The 24,332-nt window shown below is 33.0% G+C and overlaps 2 protein-coding genes and 1 long non-coding RNA gene across 5 annotated transcripts; 2 read left to right on the forward strand and 1 right to left on the reverse strand.

Moving 5' to 3' along the window:
• The first annotated feature begins 4,812 nt into the window (after positions 1 to 4,812).
• LOC146954935 (S-formylglutathione hydrolase-like) lies at positions 4,813 to 9,646 on the forward strand. The gene is made up of 6 exons (XM_085719230.1): positions 4,813 to 5,293; positions 5,394 to 5,441; positions 7,570 to 7,766; positions 8,889 to 8,987; positions 9,076 to 9,141; positions 9,417 to 9,646. The coding sequence occupies exons 1-6, from the start codon at positions 4,840 to 4,842 to the stop codon at positions 9,597 to 9,599; spliced, it is 1,047 nt and encodes a 348-aa protein (XP_085575356.1). The 5' UTR covers positions 4,813 to 4,839; the 3' UTR covers positions 9,600 to 9,646.
• A 2,334-nt stretch (positions 9,647 to 11,980) lies between these two features.
• Positions 11,981 to 21,394, reverse strand: LOC146954936 (calcium-transporting ATPase 4, plasma membrane-type-like). 3 transcript variants are annotated; one of them, XM_085719202.1, is made up of 8 exons: positions 21,063 to 21,394; positions 20,537 to 20,717; positions 16,841 to 16,895; positions 14,651 to 16,590; positions 14,407 to 14,565; positions 13,666 to 13,837; positions 13,277 to 13,575; positions 11,981 to 12,569 (listed from the first exon to the last, which is right to left on the reverse strand). In XM_085719202.1, exons 2-8 carry the CDS (start codon positions 20,705 to 20,707, stop codon positions 12,264 to 12,266), a joined length of 3,102 nt encoding a protein of 1,033 aa, XP_085575328.1. In that variant the 5' UTR covers positions 20,708 to 20,717; positions 21,063 to 21,394; the 3' UTR covers positions 11,981 to 12,263. The 3 variants fall into 3 exon arrangements, with proteins under 3 accessions (XP_085575328.1, XP_085575334.1, XP_085575343.1); XM_085719208.1 differs by having other exon boundaries at positions 20,537 to 20,951; XM_085719217.1 differs by lacking the exon at positions 20,537 to 20,717.
• LOC146954937 (uncharacterized) lies at positions 18,033 to 21,376 on the forward strand. Its single transcript, XR_015015610.1, has 2 exons — positions 18,033 to 19,416; positions 19,570 to 21,376. It is a non-coding gene; the product is annotated as an uncharacterized LOC146954937 (long non-coding RNA).
• Positions 21,395 to 24,332: the final 2,938 nt, after the last annotated feature.

Genomic DNA, 24,332 nt, shown 5'->3' on the forward strand with positions numbered 1-24,332 from the left:
GCAAAATTAACAAGAATAAAGTGTCAAAATGCAATAAAAATTCACCATAACATCTCAATATGCATATGACCTATAATTCACTCATCATAGCAATTTTCAAAAGGGTTTATTGCAGCCATAATGCGAGAATTGTAGGAACATATTCAAGTCAAGAGTTATGATACATTTTTAGATACATTTGGCACTTTATTTTCACAAACAATTATCTACATGACTTGTAAAACAAGTAATTAACTGCAACACATTAACATTCAGTAAAAACACATCAAATACAGAGGTAAATTCATCACAAACTCACACATCACAAATCAAAAACATGCATCAAGAATTAGGATCAAGATCATGCAATTTTCACAAGATTTTAACATAAAACTTCACAAATAAGCAAGGAACTATCACATTATTTTTTCACCAGTTTTTATTATGTAAAATTATCACAAAAAGGTCACAAAATTATCAAGAAACATGTATGAATTCTTTTGGAATTCTTTCAAGAAATTATAGGCATAGCAGGGGTGTAAAAAGCAAGATACAGTATGCAAATAGCAAGAAAATAAACAAAAACGCAAACAGCATGCAGACAAAGCCCAAGCCCAAGGTTTAACTTGGATCTGGATCATCCAAACGCCTCAGAGGCGTTGGATTGATCCAAATCAAGTTAAACCTAGATCCAAGGGTTCATAGCGCGTGGCACACAACATCACAAAGTAGGCACACTGTAACATTAAATCTCAAGCGTACACGTCATCACAAAGCAAATCAAACGGTGCAAGTTGCAGGAAAGATGGTTCAGAGGTGAAACGAGTGAACCAGTACGGTTTAGCCGAACCGGACGGTTCAAAAACGTTAATAAAAAGGAAAGAATACCGGTTCACCTCATTTCTTTCCTCTCAATCTCTCTCTAGGTTTTGCTTTAGAGCGAGATGCTCTCCCCTCTCTCTACATCTCCGGCGGGTTTAACCACCGCCAGCGAAGATTCTGATGTCTTCTACCTTTGTAACACCTAAACTCTCCGATCTACAACTTATCTCACTCCTTTTTCACGATAAACACAAATCCAAAGCTTAAAAACACAAGAACTCAACGAATCAGTGTAGATCGAGCTTAAACCTTTACGGTTTTGAAATATCTTTAGGTTTTAAAACTTTTTTGACGAAAACGGTTCGAAATCTTTCGATCTACACCGATTTATGAACATACAACACACATACACCTTTGTTGAGATTTTGGAAGAAAAGAGAGAAGATGAAGAGCTTACCTGTGGTTAGATCGGAGAAAAACGAAGAGAAATACTTCGGAAAACTTCGCGAAAGCTTCTGATTCCTCTGGTAAGTGTTTCGTTGTCGTTGAAAACCAAAAATAAATCGGTGAAACCTCCTCTTCTTCTCCTCTGGTTCGATTCCTCTTCTTCTAAGGTGCGATTCACCTTTGTGATCGTGCTTGAGTTCGTTGCGATTAGCGACAAATTCACACTGGAATTGCGAAGGTTTTGGTGGTTTTGATGGATTAATCGGTTCGGTGATGTGAATTCAGTGGTGAATTTCTGAGAACCGATGTGAATTTGTTGAATCAGTGAAGAATTTGACGGTTAGGGTTTGAGATTGGGGATGAATGTTCTTGAGGTTTTCTGGAAATTTCTGAGTTTGATCTCTGATGAGATGAGAGAGAAACGGTTTTGTGTTTGTGGTGATTTGGCATTGAATGATTGGAATGGTACTGTTGCAATGGCTGAGATGGCTTTATATAGACTGACACGTGTACTTGTGACCCAATGAGATGGTGCCACCTGTTCCTGGACTTAACAAACTCGGCCTTGCTGAGTTTCTTGCCTTAGGGACCTTTCTGCAATTTCTGGAACTTTGGGACTAATCTGCAAAACAGGAAAAGGACTAAAAAGCAACTTTTAAAAGGTTAAGGACTAAAATGCAAAATAATATGAAATAAAGGACCAAAAGAAAATAAAAATAAAATTTGGGCTAAAAAAGGTAATTTGGAATTAAAGTAAAGTGAAACAAAAAATAAAACCAACAAACGGACTAAAATGAACCAATTACAAAATGAGGTACTTCAAAGTAACCTCTCTGCCAAAATTTTATGTGAAATGACCAAAATACCCCTAGGGACTAAACTGACTCAAAATGACTCAAATGCAATTTTTGAAAAGTACCTTGATATCTAAAACAAGAATTTATACAGACTAATTGGAAAGACTCAAAGACAATTTACAGGGACTAAAATGAGTTTGAATGCAGGAAATGGCTAAAATACCCTTTTTTCATGAATTTTGCAAATAAGATTGAAATAAAATGCAGAGAAATATGCAATTGATCAGAGACAAATTCAAATGACTTGAGGTGCAAGAAAAACCTTTGTATGGTTTCAAATGCAGGGAAATACAGACAAAATCACAATTAAACATTTTCAAGTAACAGCAGTAAATTTCAGATAAAGTAGAGTAAAGTATCAGAGTAAAACAACAGTCAATTACAATCTCTCAAGAGTCAAAGACCCATCTCAGAGAAGAGGAAAATCATTTTGAGCAAGTATTTTTAGGTCTAAAATTAGGGTATGACATGGTGCATCCACATTAGTAGGTTCCTTGAGATATAACTGTCATAGCAGACCAGATATATCATTTACAATCTCTACTTGAAGAGTTGAAACTGAAGAGAAAACCACCAATTCCATTGATGATACTCTACAATGGCTTCCACACTCTCAAAGATTGATTCAAATACATGAGTAAAACCTTGATGCAGGTTTTCAGCACTTACATCCGCCCCCCTATAATACACAATAAATCATAACATAAATATATGGATATTATACTGCTAAGCTTTGAAATGTTTTAATCATAGCCACTAATGGTCGGTTTAAATTGATTTATTTGAACTTATCTACTAGTAGAAACACTCTTGATTTATTGTGCTTGGGAGAACTTATGAAAACAACTTTTGACATTTTCATAAGTTGTTTTCAACTTATTTCTATAAGCTCTCCAAGATAGCTTATGAAAACAGCTTATAACTTGTACCAAAACTGTATGACTTAATTTTATCATTTCTTATTAAAATAGCTTAAACATATGCAGTATAATCTTAAAAATAAATCGTGGTCTTACATGCCGTGTATATTATTTTTGTGTAATAATTGTGTGATTGTGTTTCATGATGGTTACATGTAATTGATACGCTTTATCTCTTTTGGGTATATTCTGAAAATGATAACTCACTTTGTATATTTCTGTGTGTCTACTTTCGTAATTCTTTGTTCAAGTAGATGATGATATAACAACTTCTAAAAAGGAGATTTAAGATAAAGACAAGGAATGATCAACATGCCATTATCACAATATATTTAGATTTAATTTACGTAATGAATAATTCAGCTATCGTTTATGGGATGACATTTGAGTTTATATTTGGGGTCAACTATGTATAATGTGACGAACTAATTCAGGTTGTACTCTTTGAATTTTGATGATATCCACAAGTTTGTGAAGTGATATTATTCTCCATGGATAAGAGTGTTTTAAAAATGAAAAATTATCCCATAATTTTATTATTATCATGCTTTTAGAGCATCTTTATCACTATGTTCCACACGGTTTTTAAAATGTAAAAACGTGTTCTTAATTTTTACTCCATTGGAGAAGAGTGACCTGGAAGACATGTTGGAGAACAGTTTCCTGGGCGAAACACGTTCCAATAGGTTTTGTGTCAGGAAAAGTAGAAGAGGGAGAGAGATAATAAAGGAAAAAAAATTACAAAATGGAGGAGAAAAACTACATATATGAAATGAAGAAAAGTCGGTTGTGGTGTGAAGAGGGGAAAAATTACAAGCGATTTTCTTATTAAAATATTACTATTCAACAATTAAAATTTATGCATCTTTTAGAAAATGTGTTATAATTTTTATTTTTCTAAATAAGAAAATGTGTTATAAATTTAATCCTGGTCCTTTTTTTTTTTTGGTGCAATTCCGATCATTTTATATATTAATATGTATTTCTTCAAAAAAAAATAAAATAACAATATGCATTATTATTATTATTATTATTATTATTATTATTATTATTATTATTATTATTATTATTATTATTATTATTATTATTATTGTCAAATTTTGGGACCCTATAAGTGAACAAATATGATTCTTACGATGGTGTAGAAATGAGTTATGGTTCTTAAATCTTATCTGACATTCATGGACCCACAAAATATGATTGAAGAACAAAATTTTGGTTCTGGCGTTTGTAGACAGTGCCACTAATCCTGAGTATCTTCAATTGTGTTAAGAGTCCTTTAGGTTTTCCTTGAGTGCTTTGAGTTAAGTGAAAGTCTTAATTTAGATTGGTATGTCTTGGATAGTTTGTAACTATTCATTCTCTTTTTGTTGCATTGAGCAAAAATGGTTAGCAGAAGAAGCAACACACATTACACAACAAATAACAATAGAGAATATGTCATCAAACACCTTTGCTGACATATTTTAACGGAGCCAGGATGGTCATGAGCTCCAACTAGCACACTCATCATTTTCACATACTATTTGCTTTAATAATTATCCCCGCTGTATGCCTATTATTTCACATACTATTTGTTTTAATAATTATCCCCACTGTGTGCCCATTATTTCAAATACTATTGCTTTAATACAATACAATAACTTATTTCGAATCCGTCGGTGTCCACCACACAATGTACTTATATATAGGGACTCATATCTATTTTCAATTTCACAAATCTCATTCATATCTACTTCCAATTTCACAAATCTCATTTATATCTACTTCCAATATCACAAAAAACTATTCAATCTACTTCCAAAAAACTATCAATGAAACTTTTTGATATGGAAGCCTACTTCCAAAAACGTGATATTGAAGACACTTATATGGTCAACTGGTTCATTCAGCGTCGAAAAAAAATAGAGGAAGGTAGTGCATCTCGTACTAGAAAAAATTTCAATAGAGATCATGCAGCGGCAAACCAAAGACACCGGAGAGAAAGGAAGAAGATGGCAGGAGGAGCAGTGACGGAGTTGAGTAGTGGGAAGATGTTCGGAGGATACAATAAGAGATACAAACATTACAGCAACACACTTGACTGTTCAATGAACTTTCACATTTACTTTCCCAATTCTTCTGATTCCAACAACAACAAATCATTCCCAGTTCTTTATTGGCTCTCCGGTCTCACTTGCACCGACGAGAATTTCATTTTCAAATCAGGTGCTCAACGTGCCGCTTCCGAACACGGTGTTGCCTTGATCGCCCCCGACACCTCTCCCAGTAATTTTATTATATTCTTGCTTACTTTTTATATATAATTAATTAATGAATAAATTGATTATGAAATTGAATTCAATTATTTCAACAAACATACATACAGGAGGGTTGAATGTTGAAGGTGAAGCTGATTCCTGGGACTTTGGTGTTGGTATGTATCATTTTTACCTTTTCGTTTCAAATAGTATTTTCTTTTACAAGAGATTATTGTACAGCGACTGCGTAGTGAAAATAATTGATACTATTGTTATATGTATAACTATGTGTGACTATGTGTTTTAGTTTTAAGTTAAAAATCAATTTGGGAGAATCTATTCTGAAATGACTTTGTGTTTTATTAGTGAAGAAGATCATATAGTAATGTAAACTATTGGAGGTTTGCTATTGACATGGAAACATGTTTCACTTGAAAATCTACTAACTCATATTGGTTGATTTAGGCTTTGTTTGCGAGTTGGGTTTTGGAGGGGAGGGGAAGGGAAGGAAAGGCTTATGGAGAGATAAACCCTTGTTTGGGAGTTTTAAAAAAATAGGGAAAGGTTTTGGGGGGTTTTGAAGGGCTTCATTTGTCCAATTTTAAAGTTCCCCCAAATTGGGGCGTTTTGGGGGGTTAAACATACAAATTGACAATTTTGTCCTCATAATAATTCAAAATTCCAATTATAATTTACAAGATAAATTCCAAAGTATAACACAATGTATTGATTTTAAGAGAAAAAAAAATGGTAAAATAGTAAAATTTTCACGTAAGTCCTCCATCTCTTTTCCTTGTTGGTTTTTTAACTCTCAAACAAGGGGAAGGCTTTCCCTCCTTTCTCCCTCCCCTTCCTTCCCTTCCCTTCCCCTCCTAAGCCTTTCCTTCCCCTCCCCTCAAAACTCGCAAACAAAGCCTTAAGACGTTTTATGAAGCTACTGTCGCAGTTGAGAGTATTCTATAAAACCCCCCATATTCTTCTATTGTTGTTGTTATTATTCTATTTGGTTAAATTGATTTGGAAAAGTGTATCAATCTCATCAAGTAGGTGGTAGCTTAGTTAATTGAGAGCAGTTAAGTTGGTTAGTTAGTTAGTTAGTTAACATATATAATGAGGCATATAAAAAAGAGAATGTGGATAGAGCATCAATTCCACGGGGCCGTTTTTGCAATTGGGAGAGTCTGAATAGAGTCTCTCAAATGCTCCAGGAATAGTTTGTAATATCTGTGTGCCAGTTGGTTATATTGATCTGTGTGCTTCGGTCGTTTTTGCTTATTCTCCCCCCCTCTTCAAGATACCATTTCGCCTTCACCCTCCCCGTTGCTCTTCAACTCTCACATTCTCTCCTCTCCAACTCTCAAAAACTTCTTATATAGTCATTAAGACAGGAAAAAATCAGTTAGAGAAACTATTACGAAAAGCTTAGATCTCACTAGATAACCTTTGTGAAGGCTTGCCTCATAATAGAACATAGTGTCATTGTTTCATATATTATGGAGTTTATCCTACTTGGTGGTTTTTTTTGTTGTTGTATGCAGAGGCTTTTAGACGAGAAAATATATGCTATTATATCCACCAAATCTGCAGTGACACTTCACCTACTCCTATATGCGCACCCAAAACAACATGACTTCAAATTTCTACCACCAACATTATAGTCCTTTTTAGAATATACCTGATAATGTTATATTGTGAAATTTCCTTGCAGATTGCTGAATTCCTATTTTTTTAAAGTATCTACTATCTATGCCTGTATTGTTACCTAGCATGTGAAATTCAATTAATGAAATATTAAGGAATTTGCTTTACCATAATATCACAATGAATGATGAAGCTTGTTGTGACATGACAGTCGGCCACTTGCAGCCCTAGAAATTCTTCATGTACAGTTGAATAGGATGAGTAGAGGTAAAGTTCTGGTTGTATGGAGTGGGATAATTCGGTGTTACTAGCGCATATTAAGCTTCTTCAAAAAAAAAAAAAAAAAAAAAAAACATGCATAGATAATATAATTTGTACTCGTAGATTTCTAAGAACGAGATAGATGAGAAGTTGTTGTATCTGTCCCTGAATTTTAGCTTATTTGTAATAATATTTCTTCTTCAACCCATCAGTTTTTTTTTTACGCATTCAACTCATCATTTTTAGATAGGAAAAAAACACGCATTTCTTTATGAAAGATACTGATTTATTTACTTTACGGAACAGTTATTGGCTATAGATGAGATTACCTTCAGATGTGCGATGTACATTTTCCTTTACAAAAGATATCTTAATTGCATATTTATTTAATCTACGGAACAGGTGCGGGTTTTTATCTCAATGCTACGCAAGAGAAATGGAAGAATTGGCGCATGTATGACTATGTTGTCAAGGAATTGCCAAAGCTTCTAAGTGATAACTTTCCACAGCTTGACACATCAAAAGCTTCTATATTTGGCCATTCTATGGGTGGGCATGGCGCATTGACTATCTACCTGAAAAATCTGGATAAATATAAGGTATTGATGATTATTCTATTGAAAAATTATCATTTTTCATAATACATTCAAAGGAGTTACTTTGATAATTTTGGCAATGTTTTGAAAGTTATGGACATTCCCTAACTGAGATTGTGAACATACTGTATCTCTCTGCAACAAGCTGACTGTATCGGTATTATGTCTATGAATGTGTTTGTCATTTTCATTAATCTATTTTACATTTGGACAGTTGAGAAACATTCCATCCATCATATGTATTTTTCACATGGGCTAGTAATATCAGATAGTTGTTAGGATACCTGGTATTTCTATCGCTATTATCTTTCTTCTTTATATCAAATCTCCATTCTAAACTTGGATATGATGACATTTCTTTAGAACTTCCATATCTCTGAGTGTTGGAGAAGCTTATGAATTGGAATTTCAGTGTGCAACAGAAGGTTTTGTGTATAGCTGGATGTACTTATTAGTTTAAGAGCTAGGAGTCAATTTATTTTCTATTCTAAACTTAAATAGAAACACTAGAACGAGTGGTTTTCATTTAAGTAGGAGTAAGAGAAAGTATGAAATGAAAGCTTAGCTAGTTAGCAATGTATTGGAGCTAAATTTGGGATTGCAGATTAGCACAGGTTGCAGGGGGAAGCCATCTTAGATCCATCTTGCAAGAATATGGAACTGCAACACATACAATTTTTGTTGGGTTGATGAAATAAAGAATGATTCAACTTAACTTGTGATTGCAAATGTCCAACGTTCTGAAGCTAAACTTTAATCAGTTATAACCATAAGCCCTGCAATGCTCTGACCTCTTAGGAGTAAAGTTCCAGCAAGAGCAAAAACTAGGTGTGCTGGATATGAGAATGTTGGAGTAGCACTTGTTGAGGAGATGATAGAAACTCATTTCATTTAAAGTTTATTGTTCAAACTCCATGGAAGATGGAACTGTAATCTGCACATACTTTTTGTATTGATAACCGTTTATGATTGTTGTAAATTAGAAGTAAAAATGTCATCCTTCTTTTGGTGACATTTATGGGATTCTAACTTATGGGAATGTACATGTCATGATAAGTAGTGTATTTATGATTGGGATTCTAACTTATTTTTCTACTTCTATGTTACTTTGCAATATTGTTACAGTCAGTTTCTGCCTTTGCACCGGTAGCAAATCCTACAAATTGTCCTTGGGGACAGAAGGCATTCACAAATTATCTAGGTGACAATAAATCTGAATGGGAGGTAAGCTAGAAGGGGAAATTCAAACTTGCATGTTGCATTATTAAACTAATTCTTATATTTCACTATACTAAGCAGTTGAAGAATGCAGGATTACGATGCTACTCACTTGGTAACAAAGTTTCCTGGTGTATCTGCCAGCATTTTGATTGATCAGGTAAAAGATCATGTGTGTGTTTTTTCTTATTTAAAGAAACTTTTGAGTGATGATAGAAGTTACAATTGTAGTTGCTGGTATCAGCTTTGATTTCATTAAATTTGTGTTGCTTAAGAAATCCGTTGTAGTTGCAAGTTGAATGAACCAAAATGGTCAGCCAGATATAATGCTGTTTATAATACACTAAGATCACAATTTATTATTAACATGCTATTATTACTCTTTTTAATTCTTGCTGGTTTTTAACTGCATCTTACTATTGCCCTACTTTTCAGGGGGAAGATGACAAATTTCTGCATGATCAACTGCTACCTGGCAAGTTTGAAGAGGCGTGCAAGAATGCAAATGTTCCACTGCTGTTACGCTTTCAACCTGGTTATGATCACTCTTATTATTTTATTGCTACATTCATCGATGATCACATCCGACATCATGCTCAAGCTCTTAGGCTTAATTAAGTTCTGTGCACTCTGATGATCTAAAATTGTTCTGTACTTCAGTTAAACTTCACTGAATCTGCGAATTATATTTACATGTGATTTGTGATACTTTGGTTGTTTATATTTGACTATGGAATTTCATGTCTTCATGCCAGTTCAAAAAACTAATCGCATGTTTATGAAATCTACAAGATTATTTGTTTAGCATAATAGCATTATATCTGGCTATAGATACAATGCAGTGGCTTGGGGAATTGGAAGCAGAGCAGCGTCAATTTAAGAAACAACGTCAATCAAACAAAATTTCACAAATTGAAGCATTGTTGGACTGTGAAACAATAGAAATTTAAACCATATTGAATCTCCTTGGACTATCATATTGAAGCTGCACTTTTTTGGCAAGGTCAAATTATGTCTTTCGATCATAGGAAGAAGTTTGTAGGATCTCAACATCTTTCTTTTTTTTTGGAATCAATAAGTTCAGAGAATACAATAGATGATGAGACAGGTTTAGGAACATTTCCAAACCAGGACATAGAGCCCACATTTCTAACTGCTACTACTAGGCCACGAACAACCTTGTGTTTTACATATTTTGACAACCAAAACACTAAAATTTAACAAGCTAAACAAAATATCTAAGCTATCAACAACAATAAGATCAATTTCACCTAGGTTGAGTTTCCCGGATCCAATCTGATCCCTTTTTATTCCAGTCTAGCAGACATGATTTTTTTAGCAGCTCTACACAAGAAACTTTTAACCCATTTAGACGCTTGAATTTTCCAAATTGCCTTCCACATATCAGATATTCTCTCGGTGTTGATGGTTCAGGGTTACCTCTGAGTATCTCGCCTTGAATAGATGATATGCCGATCAAACAGAATAAAGACCACTCCTTTCCCAGCTCCAAATCCTCTTGTGTCTTGTCCTCAGGTAGGCGCCAAGAGCGAGGGATGTTTAGGATTTGATTGGCCTCAAAAGCAATAAAGCTATTAAGCACATGCTCTCTCTTCCATTGCTATTCATAGTGTGCTTTTCAACGTTGCACAATGAGGCTCCACACCTTAAAGTTAGATAATTCTGGAAGCCACGGTTCTTTCTGGATTTTAACTTTCTAACCATTTCCAATTGACCATCTAAGATCAAGATCAAGCACTGATTTTACATAACCAAACTTCTCCAAGCATAGCTAGGCTCGTAACGAGTTTGCAAAAAAAAAAAAATAATTGATCAAGAGCAAAAAAAAAGATAAACATGATCTAGGAAAGTACATGCTCTTAAAAAAACATGATCTGGGAACATTTGCCTCCAACATTGCTTGGCTAGGAGGGCCTTATTGAATTGAGAAATGATATTTGTACAACTATTTTATGACAACTTTTGTGACAACTTTATCTCTCATACTCACATTATGTTTTTACTTTATCTCTCTATTGTTTTAGTTTTTGTGTCAAGACCCACTTTCTCTTTGTAAATATATATGGTTGTCAAAGAAGTTGTCAACCAAATGGTTGTTCAAATAACACAACTCTATTGAATTCGCTGAAGCCTTTAAAACCGAGTTTCCCTTTGCTTTTGACTCTCCCTTATCTGTCCAAACTCATCCAATGAATTTTCATTTTTTGTTCAGGAACCCCACCAAAACTTTGATAGCATGGCTTCAATATTGTCACAACAACCTTATGGGATCTTATAATATGATGTAATTTGGTAAGGCTTGGGCCATTGCCTTAATAAGAGTCTCTTTTCCTACATTTGCCTGATAAAATTGTTCCTTTAATTTGAGTGGTACTTTCGTATCACATAAAACACTTGAGGTTCTTCTCCATTTCAACCACACAGGTTGAATACGATGATCTACATCTGCTCTATTTCTCCATCGTTTTGTACTATGAATTCAAGATATTTAAACTATGTAACTTGTGGCACGACATGATCTCAAACTTGTAAACTATGATAGAAATACTTCACATGTTGCAAAAAATTGTGTTTCATATACTCTATCTTGCTTCTACTCATGTGGAAGTTATATGCGTTTGTCACCAACCTCCCATTCATATTGTCCCTCAATAATCGGTGATAGGTTTCAATTGTCATCTGCCAAAAAAAAAACATACATCTCGATAGTTGAATCCTATCATCGATGATTGAACAATGATTGAGCGACACCTTCGTTTTAGAATCATAATGTATAAAATATATATGAATTGGATTTGTCGATGTGAAAATATTTCCATACAGGCCTAAAAAATAACAAGTATTTTGAAAGTTGAATTTTAGATTGGACATACTCCATCAATGCAAATCATTTTTGCACCAACATTCAATAAGTGTTCACTACTTGGTCAATTCATATCATAAAATTCAATCTGTAGCTGCTAAAGTGGACTGACATCTTAAAGTTCAATAAGCATGCACACAACTTGATAGTTTCAACTCTACAAAATTGTAATTGATCGTGTGATTAAAAATGTGACATTTTTAACAAAAACTCCAAAACGTGTAGCACATCAAAGTATTTTTACAATATAATCCTACCAAAAATACTTTGGTGAGAAGTTGGTGTGGGTTTTCTTCCACTTTTTCCGTGAGATAGTTTCTCAAAAACTACAAATGAAAAAACAAGAACCAAAATTTCATCCACGTTTTTGCACAACAGAAAATGAAAAGAGAACAAAATCACACTCTTTCAGGACCAGAAGGCAGTGCCTCATAACCATCATGATGCTTTGTTGTGGTATCTCTTTCAACTGGTATGCATTTGAGGATAGCAGCTAAAGGCATGCTAAGTACACCAAATAACAAACTGAGTAACCAGAATTCCCAGGTTAGAGGGACAGTGCTGGCAAATGTTCCCAGGAACTCAACTATGATTACTTGAAATACCGCTGTGGCGAGAATAACACTTAAAAATATCCAGCTGTCAAACATGCCTCTGAATATGTTTATCTTTTCAATTTCTCTGCTGTTTATCTCATTGAACACCTGGTAAAAGACAAAAGGAAAACAACAAAGTAAGCTTAAGAAATTGGAACAAGTTTATTTTATGTACATTTTCTTGAATGCGTCACACCTAGTATTTAAGGAAAATTGATAGATCATAGAGGCGTCAATAACAGAGTTCCCCTCATAAAAACAAAGTTATAAGCACATTAAAACTTCTCAATTTATTTATAATCCATAGATACAAGAGTAGAATACTAGGACTTGTTATCCACAAAACTACAGTAACATGCATTGTCAAAACATGTTAGCAAGTGTTTTCAGTTTATTCAAGTCGCGTTAACACGTAATAACAAATGGCAATTTTCATTTTCTTCAATAGTTGATATTTTCATATGAAAATGCCAGAATAGTTGGTGAAATCCTCTTTTAACAATTTTAAGTTTTCAAAACTTAAGATAATTGTTGAAACTAGATTAGAATTTGATTCTAACTCAGTTATTTTATTGGTAAAAGAACTATGATCAATTAGTTTCCTACAATTCATTTTATCTTCTTAAATACATTTTATCTACTTTGTCTGTTATATAGGCATTAGGCAGTTTGATTATGGTTTCGTCTCTGTTCGAGCAGTTTAAAGCAGCTGAACAATGAACCGGAGGTCTCGCCGGTTTGATGTCCGGTTCGGTATTTAAAATGTGTTACAATAAATCGTAGTTGATTTCGATGACGTTGATGAGACACATTACCTGGCAAAATACAAAGGAGTTGAATATCAAAGTGTTGAGTACAGCAGTTGAATCTGGGCCACTTAGTCCCAGCAGCCTCTTCCCCTCAAAATTTAGAACTCCAAGGACAATCAGTTGATACAAACTTTGACCGAAGATATTCCTCCACATTGGTTTGGTAATAAAACTTGCTTTCTTTCCAACTGGTTGTCTTTCCATAAGTCCATCATTAGGAGGTTCAGTAGCCAAAGCCAATGCACCAAGAGTGTCCATAATCAAGTTAACCCAAAGCAATTGAACAGCAGTTAGTGGAGCAGCACCTGAAAATAATGAAGAAAGTTTAATCTCAGTTTCTTGAAACATAGTATTCAACATTTCAGTGGAAACAAAACTTGTATAAATCAACAAACCAGTGATGCATGCAGAAACGAAGTTAGTAATCAGAGCAACAACATTGACTGTTAACTGAAACTGCACAAATTTTTGAATGTTTATGTATATGGCTCGTCCCCATTTTGCCACTTTGACAATAGTAGTGAAGTTGTCGTCCATTATAATGACATCAGCATTTTCTTTGGCAACCTGAAAAAGGTGTAATTTAAGGAAAGTTAACTTAAACATGAATTAGGGATTAATAAAACATAGGTGGCTGAACAAGTAGAACAGATTCTAGAAAGAAGATAAGTGATGCCCAAAAGCCATAACTTTTTAGGACACGTTCAAGAAAAATGCTTGATTCTTGGGGAATAACTGGATTACCAAATAAAATAACATGTAGCAAACATGTGGAAACATTTACAAGGTACAAAAGGTAAGAAGATGAACTTATGTCTCGAAAGACATCAATGCTTAATTTTTGATTATCTACTGCTTCCTTAATAGACAAAATGACAGAATTGTTCAACAATCAGTCATACATATTATTTAAGACGCCTCCACCACTCTAAAAAGTGGAGGGGAGGAAGTACAAGAGGGAAAAGAAATGTAAAAGAATTGAGCAAAACATAATATAACTAGAAGTCTAGAACAGAAGATAACATTTGTGAGCCTTAAACAAGATTCAATTAACGAACTACATAAGAACAGTGCAGTGGATTGTCACATTAACATTACGATTCACCATGGTAAACCAATAATTACTAGAGACAAACCTCGGTTCCGGCAATGCCCATGGCAAGTCCAATGTCTGACTCGTGCAGTGCAGGAGCATCGTTGGTTCCATCACCAGTAACAGCAACAACCTCACCAAACATATTCCTCAAACGGGTTACCAAGGTATGCTTGTCAAGAGGCAAGGATCGTGCCATTACCTGAAACCATATAAATTAATAACATACGAAAGAAATGCATATCAAAAAAGATTTGAAAGTCTCAAACATAACACGAGAACAAAACCTGAATTCTAGGTATGATATCCTTCATTTGCTCCTCAGACAGATTGCGAAACTCTGGTCCTTCTATAGCTACACCTCCCTCAGTAAGTATACCGCATTCTTTAGCTATAGCCTTAGCTGTATTTATGTTATCGCCGGTGACCATGCGAACGCTTATTCCTGCTGCTAAACATTTTTGAACAGCTTCCTTAACTCCAGGGCGCACAGGATCCTTGATTCCCACAATGGCTATCAAAGTATATCCATTCTCCGGGATGTTGGTTTCTCCTTGGGTTTCATCTATGTCTTTGACAGCCAAACAAAGAGTTCTCAAAGCTTCATGGGCAAATCCATCTATAATGTCATTCACAATCTTTGCTTTCTCTTCAGGAAGATCAGTAGTTGTTCCATTACTATCAATGATTTTATCACACATTTTCAGCACGATTTCTGATGCACCTTTGCAGAAAGCTCGGACCCCTCCATCAGGAAGACCCACTAGCACCGACATCTTCTTCCTGTCTGAATTGAAAGGCTCAACCTTAAGTACCTTACAGGATCTACGCTGTGCATCGAAATCACCACCTGAAACCAAGCCAAATTCCAATATTGCTGATTCTGTTGGTGTTCCCAGTATTGTCTGTTTTCCTTCTTTGTCTTTAACTACTTCCGAAGAAGTATTCTGAAATATAGCCTGCAAAAGGATGCTAAGAACTTCATCAGAAATCTCTGATTTCAACTTATCGGTACTTTCATCACCTTTCATCTCCACAGTCTTTTCACATATCCAAATTTTATCAACCACCATATGGTTGGTCGTCAACGTTCCTGTCTTATCAGTGCAAATGCAACTAGCTGAACCCATAGTCTCACATGCAGAAAGATGTCTGACAAGTGCCCTATCATTCATTAATTTTTTCATTGCAAATGCAAGACTAAGTGTTACAGCTAACGGTAATCCTTCAGGAATCGCAACAACTATTATAGTTACAGCAATGGCAAAGTAATCTAGTAGCTTCAGTGCATCCTCTGAAGACCAACTAGCGAAGTCTCCATTAACTGCTTTTTCAATCACAAACCTTGCTGTCAAGACCAAAAACGTCAGCACAGCAAAAGTCAAACCGATTTTACCAATTACTGTAGCAACTCCATTCAATTTCACCTGCAGTGGAGTCTCATCTTCTCCTCCCTCACTCAAAGTTTCCATCAGCTTTCCCCATTCAGTCCTCATGCCAACAGTTGTAACTATCATCTTCGCTTGACCATCTTGCACTTTGGTTCCCGAAAGAAGAAAAGGTCTTCGATTGTCTATATCTACAGGTTCACTCTCACCTGACAAACTTGATTCATCAATTAGCAATGAATATCCTTGAATGAAAATTCCATCAGCTGGAACTTGATCACCAGTTGACAAATGAACTATATCTCCAACTACCAAGTCATAAATTGAAACCTTCTGTCTTTTACCATCCCTGGTAACATGAATAGAAATCTTTTTCTTCTCTTTGTCCAAATCTAAGAATTGCAGAGATTGCTGATAGTCACTGACAGCAGTAACAGTGACAACCAAGAATATACTAAGTAAGATTCCAACACCATCATAAACACCTTTTGGCCACCCTTCAGTGGGAAGTCCTATGCCTATGGAAACTAAAGCACAAACTATTAGAATGATCAGTGTTAAGTCATGCAGTGCATCCCAAACAAACATCAGAAAACTTTTAGATGGTTTCTCGGTATAACAGTTGAGTCCATAAATCTCTTGCCTACTATGTATACTGTCTTGACTGACACCTTCATCAACTGAGACGGAAAGTTTACTTGTAATCCCTTGAACTTCACCAACCTTTTTATAGTTCTTGAAATCATGGCTTCGAACAACTGATGCAATATCATCCGGTTCGATACCAAAACCAGCTGCTCTCGTCTTTTCTGATACCTTGAATTCAGGTGTACCAATAGCTGCATAAGAAAACCAGACCAGTTTGAATTAGCTTATGGAAAAAATTATAATGAAATTGAAGCTAGGGGCGCTTAAAATCGTCTTTTGCTACCACTCCTCTATAAATCAATCGATACAAAAGATAATTTTAACTACTGTAGGAATCCTACATCTAGAAGACTTGTGGTGAATAGAAAACTTGTCTTTTCCAATAACTGCTAATTGGAAAATTTATGAATTTCAATTATTATAGAAACTAGAGCACCTTACCATCCGTAAAATGCAGTGCTGCTCGTTGAACGTTGATAACAGCCCGAAATTTTCCCTGGTGTTAGATATAAAAATAATATATTAAAATTAGTAAATAACAAATTGACAATATGTATCTGAAGAAAAAACTTAATAAAAGATACTGTCCTTTCCCCTCTAAAACAAAAAAGATACTGTATTAATAAAACTCATGCAAAAAGTGAACGACTTGAACATTATGGGAAATTTTTCAAGCAAATAATCTGCTTCCACTTTAAAGATTCTGACAATGTGCCTAGCTAGTTAGTAACAAGAGGAAATGTTGAAGATTTTATACTGAAAAATTTGGTAAAATAGAATAAATGTTGAGTAAAATACAGATACATTTTTTTAATTCTTAACCTGCAATCTTTTATCAATTCTCTTAAATGATATGTAAGTAGTCCATTTTTTAGAGAAAGAGGACCGTAGATCTTAAACTCCAAAGAAGCAGTTAGCAAATGGCAATTCAGAACCAAATTCAAAAAATAAATTGTGTTAAGATAGACAAAAAAATTACTGTCAATACATAATATATATTTATTAAATCTCCGTGATATACATACATACATATATATATATATATATATATATATATATATATATATATATATATATATAATTAAATCCTTTTTTAAATTCAGTTGAAAGAGTAAATAGAGAAAAAAAAACATAAAAATAATAAGGCAAAATTACACAATTAGTCCCTTAACTTAATTTTAGATAACACTTTCGTCCTTTATCTTTTTTTTGTAACGAATTAGTCCTTTATGTTATAAAATGACAATATTTTATCATTTTTTATGAGATTTTTTCAATGAAATTTGATTTTCTAGGCTTGTATAATGAAGATTTGCGTTTGTCTATTGAGTTTGATGAATTTTTTTGGGAGTTTTTGATTATTTTTTTCATAAAAAAGGATAACTATGTTGTTATTTTATAACATAAAGGACTAAATCGTTACAAAAAAAAAAGGACGAAAGTGTTACCTAAAATTAAGTTAAGCGGCTAATTGTGTAATTTTGCCAAATAATAAATTAATATCAAATAAATGGATGTATTACTTGTTTAAATAAATAGACATATTTTAGTTTTTCTATCTAATTAAATCAAATATAGTAATACACTCATACATTGTTTTGAAAAATATAAAATCATCGATCTTTTCTTCTCCTTTTTTGTTGTTTTTCTATTTTAATAACTTGTGTTTGACAAAAATTTACTGTTATTCTTGTTGCAACATCTAAGATAGTGACATTGTTTGACATAAACAAGAAAAACTTATTATTGTATTTCAAATGTCAAAACTCAATTTATAATTTTTTTCTCTCTCTCTCTCTCTCTCTCTCTCTCTCTCTGTTTTTTTTTTTTTTTATTATGCTATTTGCTGCAATTGATTGGAACCTCCTGCGGGTCCTATTTTTTATGTGGCAAAGTACATTATGAATAGTGTTAAGGAATGAGTTCGATCTCTCTTTCTATCTTGGTCATGGAAAGTTCCACGAAACTTCGTTTTTGGCGGTATGCAAAATAGCTTTAAATCCACCAATTAACCAGGTTAACAATAACCGTAAAATATTCTTATTCAGGGTTTTAGTTATTTTTGGGTCCAAGTTCAGATTATTAAAACCCCTTTTTGCTGTCCTCGTGAGTTAATCAGTTGGTAGGGATAATGTATAAAATATGCAAGTTTCGGGGTTCGAACCCCGGCCACCACAAACCCCTTTTTACTGGTAACTCAAATTTTTGTACACAGAAGGAATGACAGTTTGAACCCCAATCAAGACGTCCGCCTAACAATTTCGACATTTTTCTAGTTGAGCTAAGACTTATGAACCTGACAACTCAATGTTAATATCAAAAAACAATTGATTAAATAATTTTTAATATAATTTAGATCTTTTGTTGAATACTCATTCCTATGCCACAAAAGATACACGAAAATGAGAATTCCACATGGTGATGATGCACACCTATAGCTACGTTATTTATTTTATTCTTTGACAAAAGGCTCAAGAGAGACCACGTTAATTGCCGTCCAACCCAACGTAATAATTAAATAACACTTGCAAACAAAATGTTTTTGGGGTCTTGAATGCATCGAAGGGAACAACGTGGCAATTTGATTTTGTTGACAAAAAAACAAAACTATTTTTTTTTCCGTAAAAAACAAATTAATTTAAATGATATGACAATTATGGAGTGCACGAAATTATTATAGTCATAAATCACGAATTAGCATGAGTAATTTGACTTACCCAATAGTATATTTTTCTCATCACATAAGGTTCTAATATTTCGTCGACTCCTTTTAATTTGATTTGATGCCGTCAATAGTGAACATGGTTGGTTGAAAAGTAAACATAAAAGTTTTTTTTTAATACATTTATAAAAAGTGATAAAGTTGATAAAAGTAATAAAGTTAACCTTAAAAAAGAAAAAGAAAAGGTACATTTCAAAAAGTGGGGCAAGTCTTTACTCAAAAAAAAAAAAAAAAAGTGGGGCAAGTCTAACGGTCTAAGCCTACAATTTCAAAAGATTAAGTAAGTCATGACGAGGTCCCGTAAGTGTAGCTCAGTTGGTAGCTATCAGGGACAATGTTTGCAGGGGCCGGGGTTCGAACCCCAGATTCCCACTTCTCAACACTTTAAAAGTGTGTGATCTAGCCACTAGGCTATTGAACCAAAAAAAAAAAAGTAAGTCATGACGAGGATAATACTACAATTTCAAAACAACTTTAACAAATATTGGGTCATATGTTAACCGGTACCATCAAACAGATACTAAAAAATAAAATTAATATTAAAAAAGTTTTAGTATCCTGATCAGCATTTCTCATATTATTTTTTTACCATATTAGTGTAAACTATACATTAACTAAACATGTCAATAATTATAGAAGAAATATACTCCGAAAATTAGAAAGTCTTGGGATTCCGTTGTAGTGTGAAATAATAATATTTATTTAGTGCACCGGGTTACCCTTTACAAATTGACAATTGTGCATTATATATTCTTCATTATCACATTAGATATCCTTAAAAGTAAAAAATTCTTCATTATCACATGTGATGAGCATATGCTAAAGTTAGTTATTAAAATAGAAAGTGCTAAAACATTAGCATAAAAATAAAAATGCAGAGCACTAAGTCAGTAGTGATGGCCACACACTACTAGGCATGTGAAAATGACATTATATTCAAAAATAGAAATGGTTTTAATTATGCGTCATTCGTATTAATTCATTTATGGGCCAGCCAGCCAAACAGACATGAACACCGTTTCTTCATTTAGTTTAATATTTTCTCCAAATTAAAAATCATTTAATAATAGTAAACTCTAGCAATTAAAATTAATTTTTATAATAAATAAATAGATAAACAGCATTATAAATTTGTAAATTCAGTCCCCACTCTGTTTGCACACAGAATTTGACTTTCAACTATGACAAAAAAAAAATTCATTATTATGCAGAGATTAATTTCAATATTTCATTATTTTCCGTTCTACCAAAAGTGAATTAGTATCACTTTTCACTTATACGTTACTCTTTTTGTTCTTTCTTTAATTTATTTATTTATTTATTGTCATATTGAAAACAACAAAACCACAGAAGAAGAAGAAGGAAAAAAAAAAAAGGAAAAAGAGATTGAGAAGAAAATCTTGGAAGAAAGAAACCTGAATTTTCTTCTGCTTTTCCTGAGCTAAAGCACGTTTGGCGAGATCTGCAACGTTGCGAAACCTCCGGCGAGGATTCTTGACCAAAGAAACGGCAGATCTCCATCTACTGAGAGCTTCGATTGAACGATCCTTGTCTTCCAATTCGAAATCCTTCAGAAAACCTTCCATCGATTTCAATCTGTTTTGTTTTTCTGTTATTATTCACAGTGTAAAACCATAACAAAACAAACCTAAGCGGTTCGAGTCTCAAATTGGATCGGTATGAAGTTGACTCGGCGTGAACCGGCGGTTACACAACTCGGACCGGGTCAAGCAATTCTTTAAAAAAACAAGAAGAAGAAGAAGAAGAAGAAGTGTAGGAACGACGTTGCAGTGTAAACTAATCCGAAACAACAATAAACAGAATTGTATGCTGCAATCGAATAGATATAAACCAAACTTATAATTCGAAATTGGAAACAGAAGATCTTTGTGAAGCAAAATTCGATCAAGAAACAGAAACAACAGGGAAAAGAGAACCTACGAATAGAAGGAGGCACAGAGAAGGGCGGAAACCGTGCGAAGAGTGGAGACCGCCAAACCCTCCCGCGGGTTACTGTTTATGGTTTTCTGCCTTTTCCATCGTCCTGTTCTTCTTCGAAAAAGTGATGTCTAGTATTAAGAAAATTGTACTCTGATAATTTTGTGATTTTCTTTTATGGTTAATTTCAAACAAGCTGTAATCGGATATGTAGTGATCCGAGTCCCGACGTTGCAGTGTATCGTAGCTTCACTTGAAAGAAAATATAAAAAAAAAATTGAAGAAGAGCATGAAAGATATGTTCAGAAAAGAAGAAATAAGTACGGCGGCGGTTTCAAGTTTCAGTTTCAGAGATATAGGGTTATTTTATAATTAATAATAAAAAAATCAGTCAATTCCATGTCAAAAAAAAATTAAAAATGACAAAAATATCAAATTTTTATCGAGTAAATACTCAATTACTCGTGAAATTGTAAGTTTTGTCAATTACCTGTTTGAAATTAATAAAACTTCAATTACCCTCCTGAAATTGCACAACGTTAATCAATTTACACCCCGTCAAATTTTTCTGTTAGTGAACATGATGTTTTGCAAATACCCTCATGAAGTTTTACACTTATGTGCAAAATGCCCCCCGAACTTGAAAATTTATATTAGCTCTTTGTGTAATGAGAACTATTGTTGTTCTTTTTTATTTATATATTTTGGGGAAGTCTTTATTTATTAATTTTGTTAAGTCTGCAACATTTTAATCTAATATTTTCCCTCTCATTTTAACCTAATAAATTTCATCTAAAAAAATGCATCGCACTAATTTCATTCATATCCTCTTGCCTTTTTTTATTTATTAATTTTGTTAGGTCTGCAACATTTTAACCTAATATTTTCCCTCTCATTTTACCCTAGCAAATTCCATCTAAAAAAATGCATCGCACCAATTTCATTCCTATCATCTTGCCTTTTTTCCCTCTTTTTTAATTTTGTTAGGTCTGCAGCAATTTAACGTAATATTTTCCCGCTCATTTGCTGTATTAGGTTAGCAGTAATTTAACCTAACGAATTTCATTTAAAAAAATGCATCGCACCAGTTTCATTCTTATCATCTTGCCTTTTTTTTTTTTTTGCTATCCTCTTGCCTCTTTTGTTTTTGACAATATTTTGTACATAATACTAGAAAAATTCATCACTAATTTCATGCCTTTTTTTCTTTACAATTTTTTGTACATTTTTTTTTAACCAATTTCATGCCTCTTTTTTTTTGACAATATTTTGTGCACTTTTTTTTTTTTAAGAAATATTCTGTGCACTTATTTAATACTAAAAAAATGCGTCGCAACAATTTTAAGCCTTTTTTTTGACAATATTTTGTACACTTTTTTTTAAGGAAATATTGTGTACACTTATCAATAGCATATATATATATATATATATATATATATATATATATATATGGGTTATGATAGAAGACACCTTTTATGAAGGTGTCTTTTATCAAGTTACTCTATGAGCATTTGCGAAAAGACACCAACTTACTTTTAGGAAGGTGTCTTTTATCAAAGTTATAACTAAAAAGTGAAAATCACACCTTAAGGTGTGACTTGATAAAAGACACCACCAAAGGGTGGCTTGTAACATAACCCTATATATATATATATATATATATATATATATATATATATATATATATATATATATATATATATATATATATATATATATATAAGTAACGTTTTTTATGCCACGTGTCACTTCCACATTCATTCTCAATATTTTTATTATTTTTTCTATTTTTAAAAACCAATATTTTATTTCACATAAATATTTCAACAAACTTTTGATCTTATGCACTCATTAAATTTTTTTTAATTTTTATTGAATTTCTAATATTTTATGTAGCAGAAATATCTCAACAAACTACACATAATACTTTCAACAAAGTTTATATATATACGATCTTATTTTATGATTAAAAGACTCCAATTTGTTTATTTGTTAAGCTTCAATTAATTATTACTAATCTTTTAGCACTATATCATTCAATTAATTTTTATGTTTGAGGAAAAAAATGTTCAATTAGTTTTTTTTTTTGATAAAAAAATGTTCAGTTAGTTATTAGCAGCATATTCTAATGCAAATGTTAACTATAAATAAATAAATTTTCGTTAATCACATATTTACATACTTTGACCACAAGCAGAAACCTCAAACCTTCTTTTCATCTAACATTTTTCCTTCTTCAGGTTTGCCAAACACCAATTTTGTTATTTCTCATACATATACTTTGATATATATATATATATATATATATATATATATATATATATATATATATATATATATACACTTTAGAGAAGCTAGATAAATGTTTTATTTTTGTGATATACTTTAGAGAAGCTAGATAAATGTTTTATTTTTGTGATGGTATACTTTAGACTATGTTTTATTATTCTAGATAAATGTTTTATTATTCTAAAGTATATTATTCTATGTTTTATTGAGGAAAAAATATAAACTTTAAATCTTAGACGATGTGAACCAATTTTGTTATTGTGGATTGTATACTTTAGAGAAGCTAGATAAATGTTTTATTTTTGTGATGGTATTTCTTACAATATGATATTGAATATTGGAATCCTGTTGAAGTTCTTTTCCTTTTGATAATGGCAGGCAGTATTTGTAGGACACAACCATGGATTGGATTGGTGCTGCCCATACAAGAAACTATGGCTATGCTATGCTAGACACACTGGCTATGGTGATTGGCCTAGAGGAGCTCGAATTTTAGAGATCACTCACAAGCCCTTTTCTCTACGATCATGGATAAGGATGGAGGATGGCAATGTTCACAGTGAAGTTTTCTTGAGCTGATGCTTGAATGTTAATTGCTGCAAATTTAGCCAATGCCTTAACAAGATCAATGACATACGTAAAATTTGGCAAAATATTTGCATCTGTCATAATTGACAATATTACAGTGGTCTAAAGAACAAAAAGTTGTAATTTATATTTTAGAATCATAACTCATGAACACAAGTGTTAGCAAGAATGTATGTTGCCAAATTTTTGTAAATAGAGACAACCAAATCGGAGGAAATCACACCAATTTGCAGAAATCGTGAATCACAGCCCAATGAGTGTTTCGTTTTTTTTTCTTGCCGACACTTTTCATGATATTCAGCGTTTCCGTGTCTAAATTCTTGAGAGAAGCAAATTTTGAAGAATAAAAACAGGGTTCATGAAAGTGCAAATAATTTTTCAAAATCTGATTAGATC

Source organism: Medicago sativa, chromosome 1, assembly GCF_051527215.1.
Source record: "Medicago sativa cultivar Bolivia chromosome 1, Bolivia_mono, whole genome shotgun sequence".
Lineage (NCBI taxonomy): Eukaryota > Viridiplantae > Streptophyta > Magnoliopsida > Fabales > Fabaceae > Medicago > Medicago sativa.

What these genes read in the sequence shown, in the direction of transcription:
- LOC146954935 (XM_085719230.1), top strand. Translation starts at nt 4,840, where the DNA reads ATGAAACTTTTTGATATGGAAGCCTACTTCCAAAAACGTGATATTGAA. An exon ending in AAAATCTGGATAAATATAAG is followed by an intron (nt 7,767 to 8,888) that starts GTATTGATGATT and finishes ATATTGTTACAG; the next exon opens with TCAGTTTCTGCCTTTGCACC. An exon ending in ACAATAAATCTGAATGGGAG is followed by an intron (nt 8,988 to 9,075) that starts GTAAGCTAGAAG and finishes TGAAGAATGCAG; the next exon opens with GATTACGATGCTACTCACTT.
- LOC146954936 (XM_085719202.1), bottom strand. Translation starts at nt 20,707, where the DNA reads ATGGAAGGTTTTCTGAAGGATTTCGAATTGGAAGACAAGGATCGTTCA. An exon ending in TGGGCATTGCCGGAACCGAG is followed by an intron (nt 13,838 to 14,406) that starts GTTTGTCTCTAG and finishes CACCTTTTTCAG; the next exon opens with GTTGCCAAAGAAAATGCTGA. An exon ending in CGTTTCTGCATGCATCACTG is followed by an intron (nt 13,576 to 13,665) that starts GTTTGTTGATTT and finishes CATTATTTTCAG; the next exon opens with GTGCTGCTCCACTAACTGCT.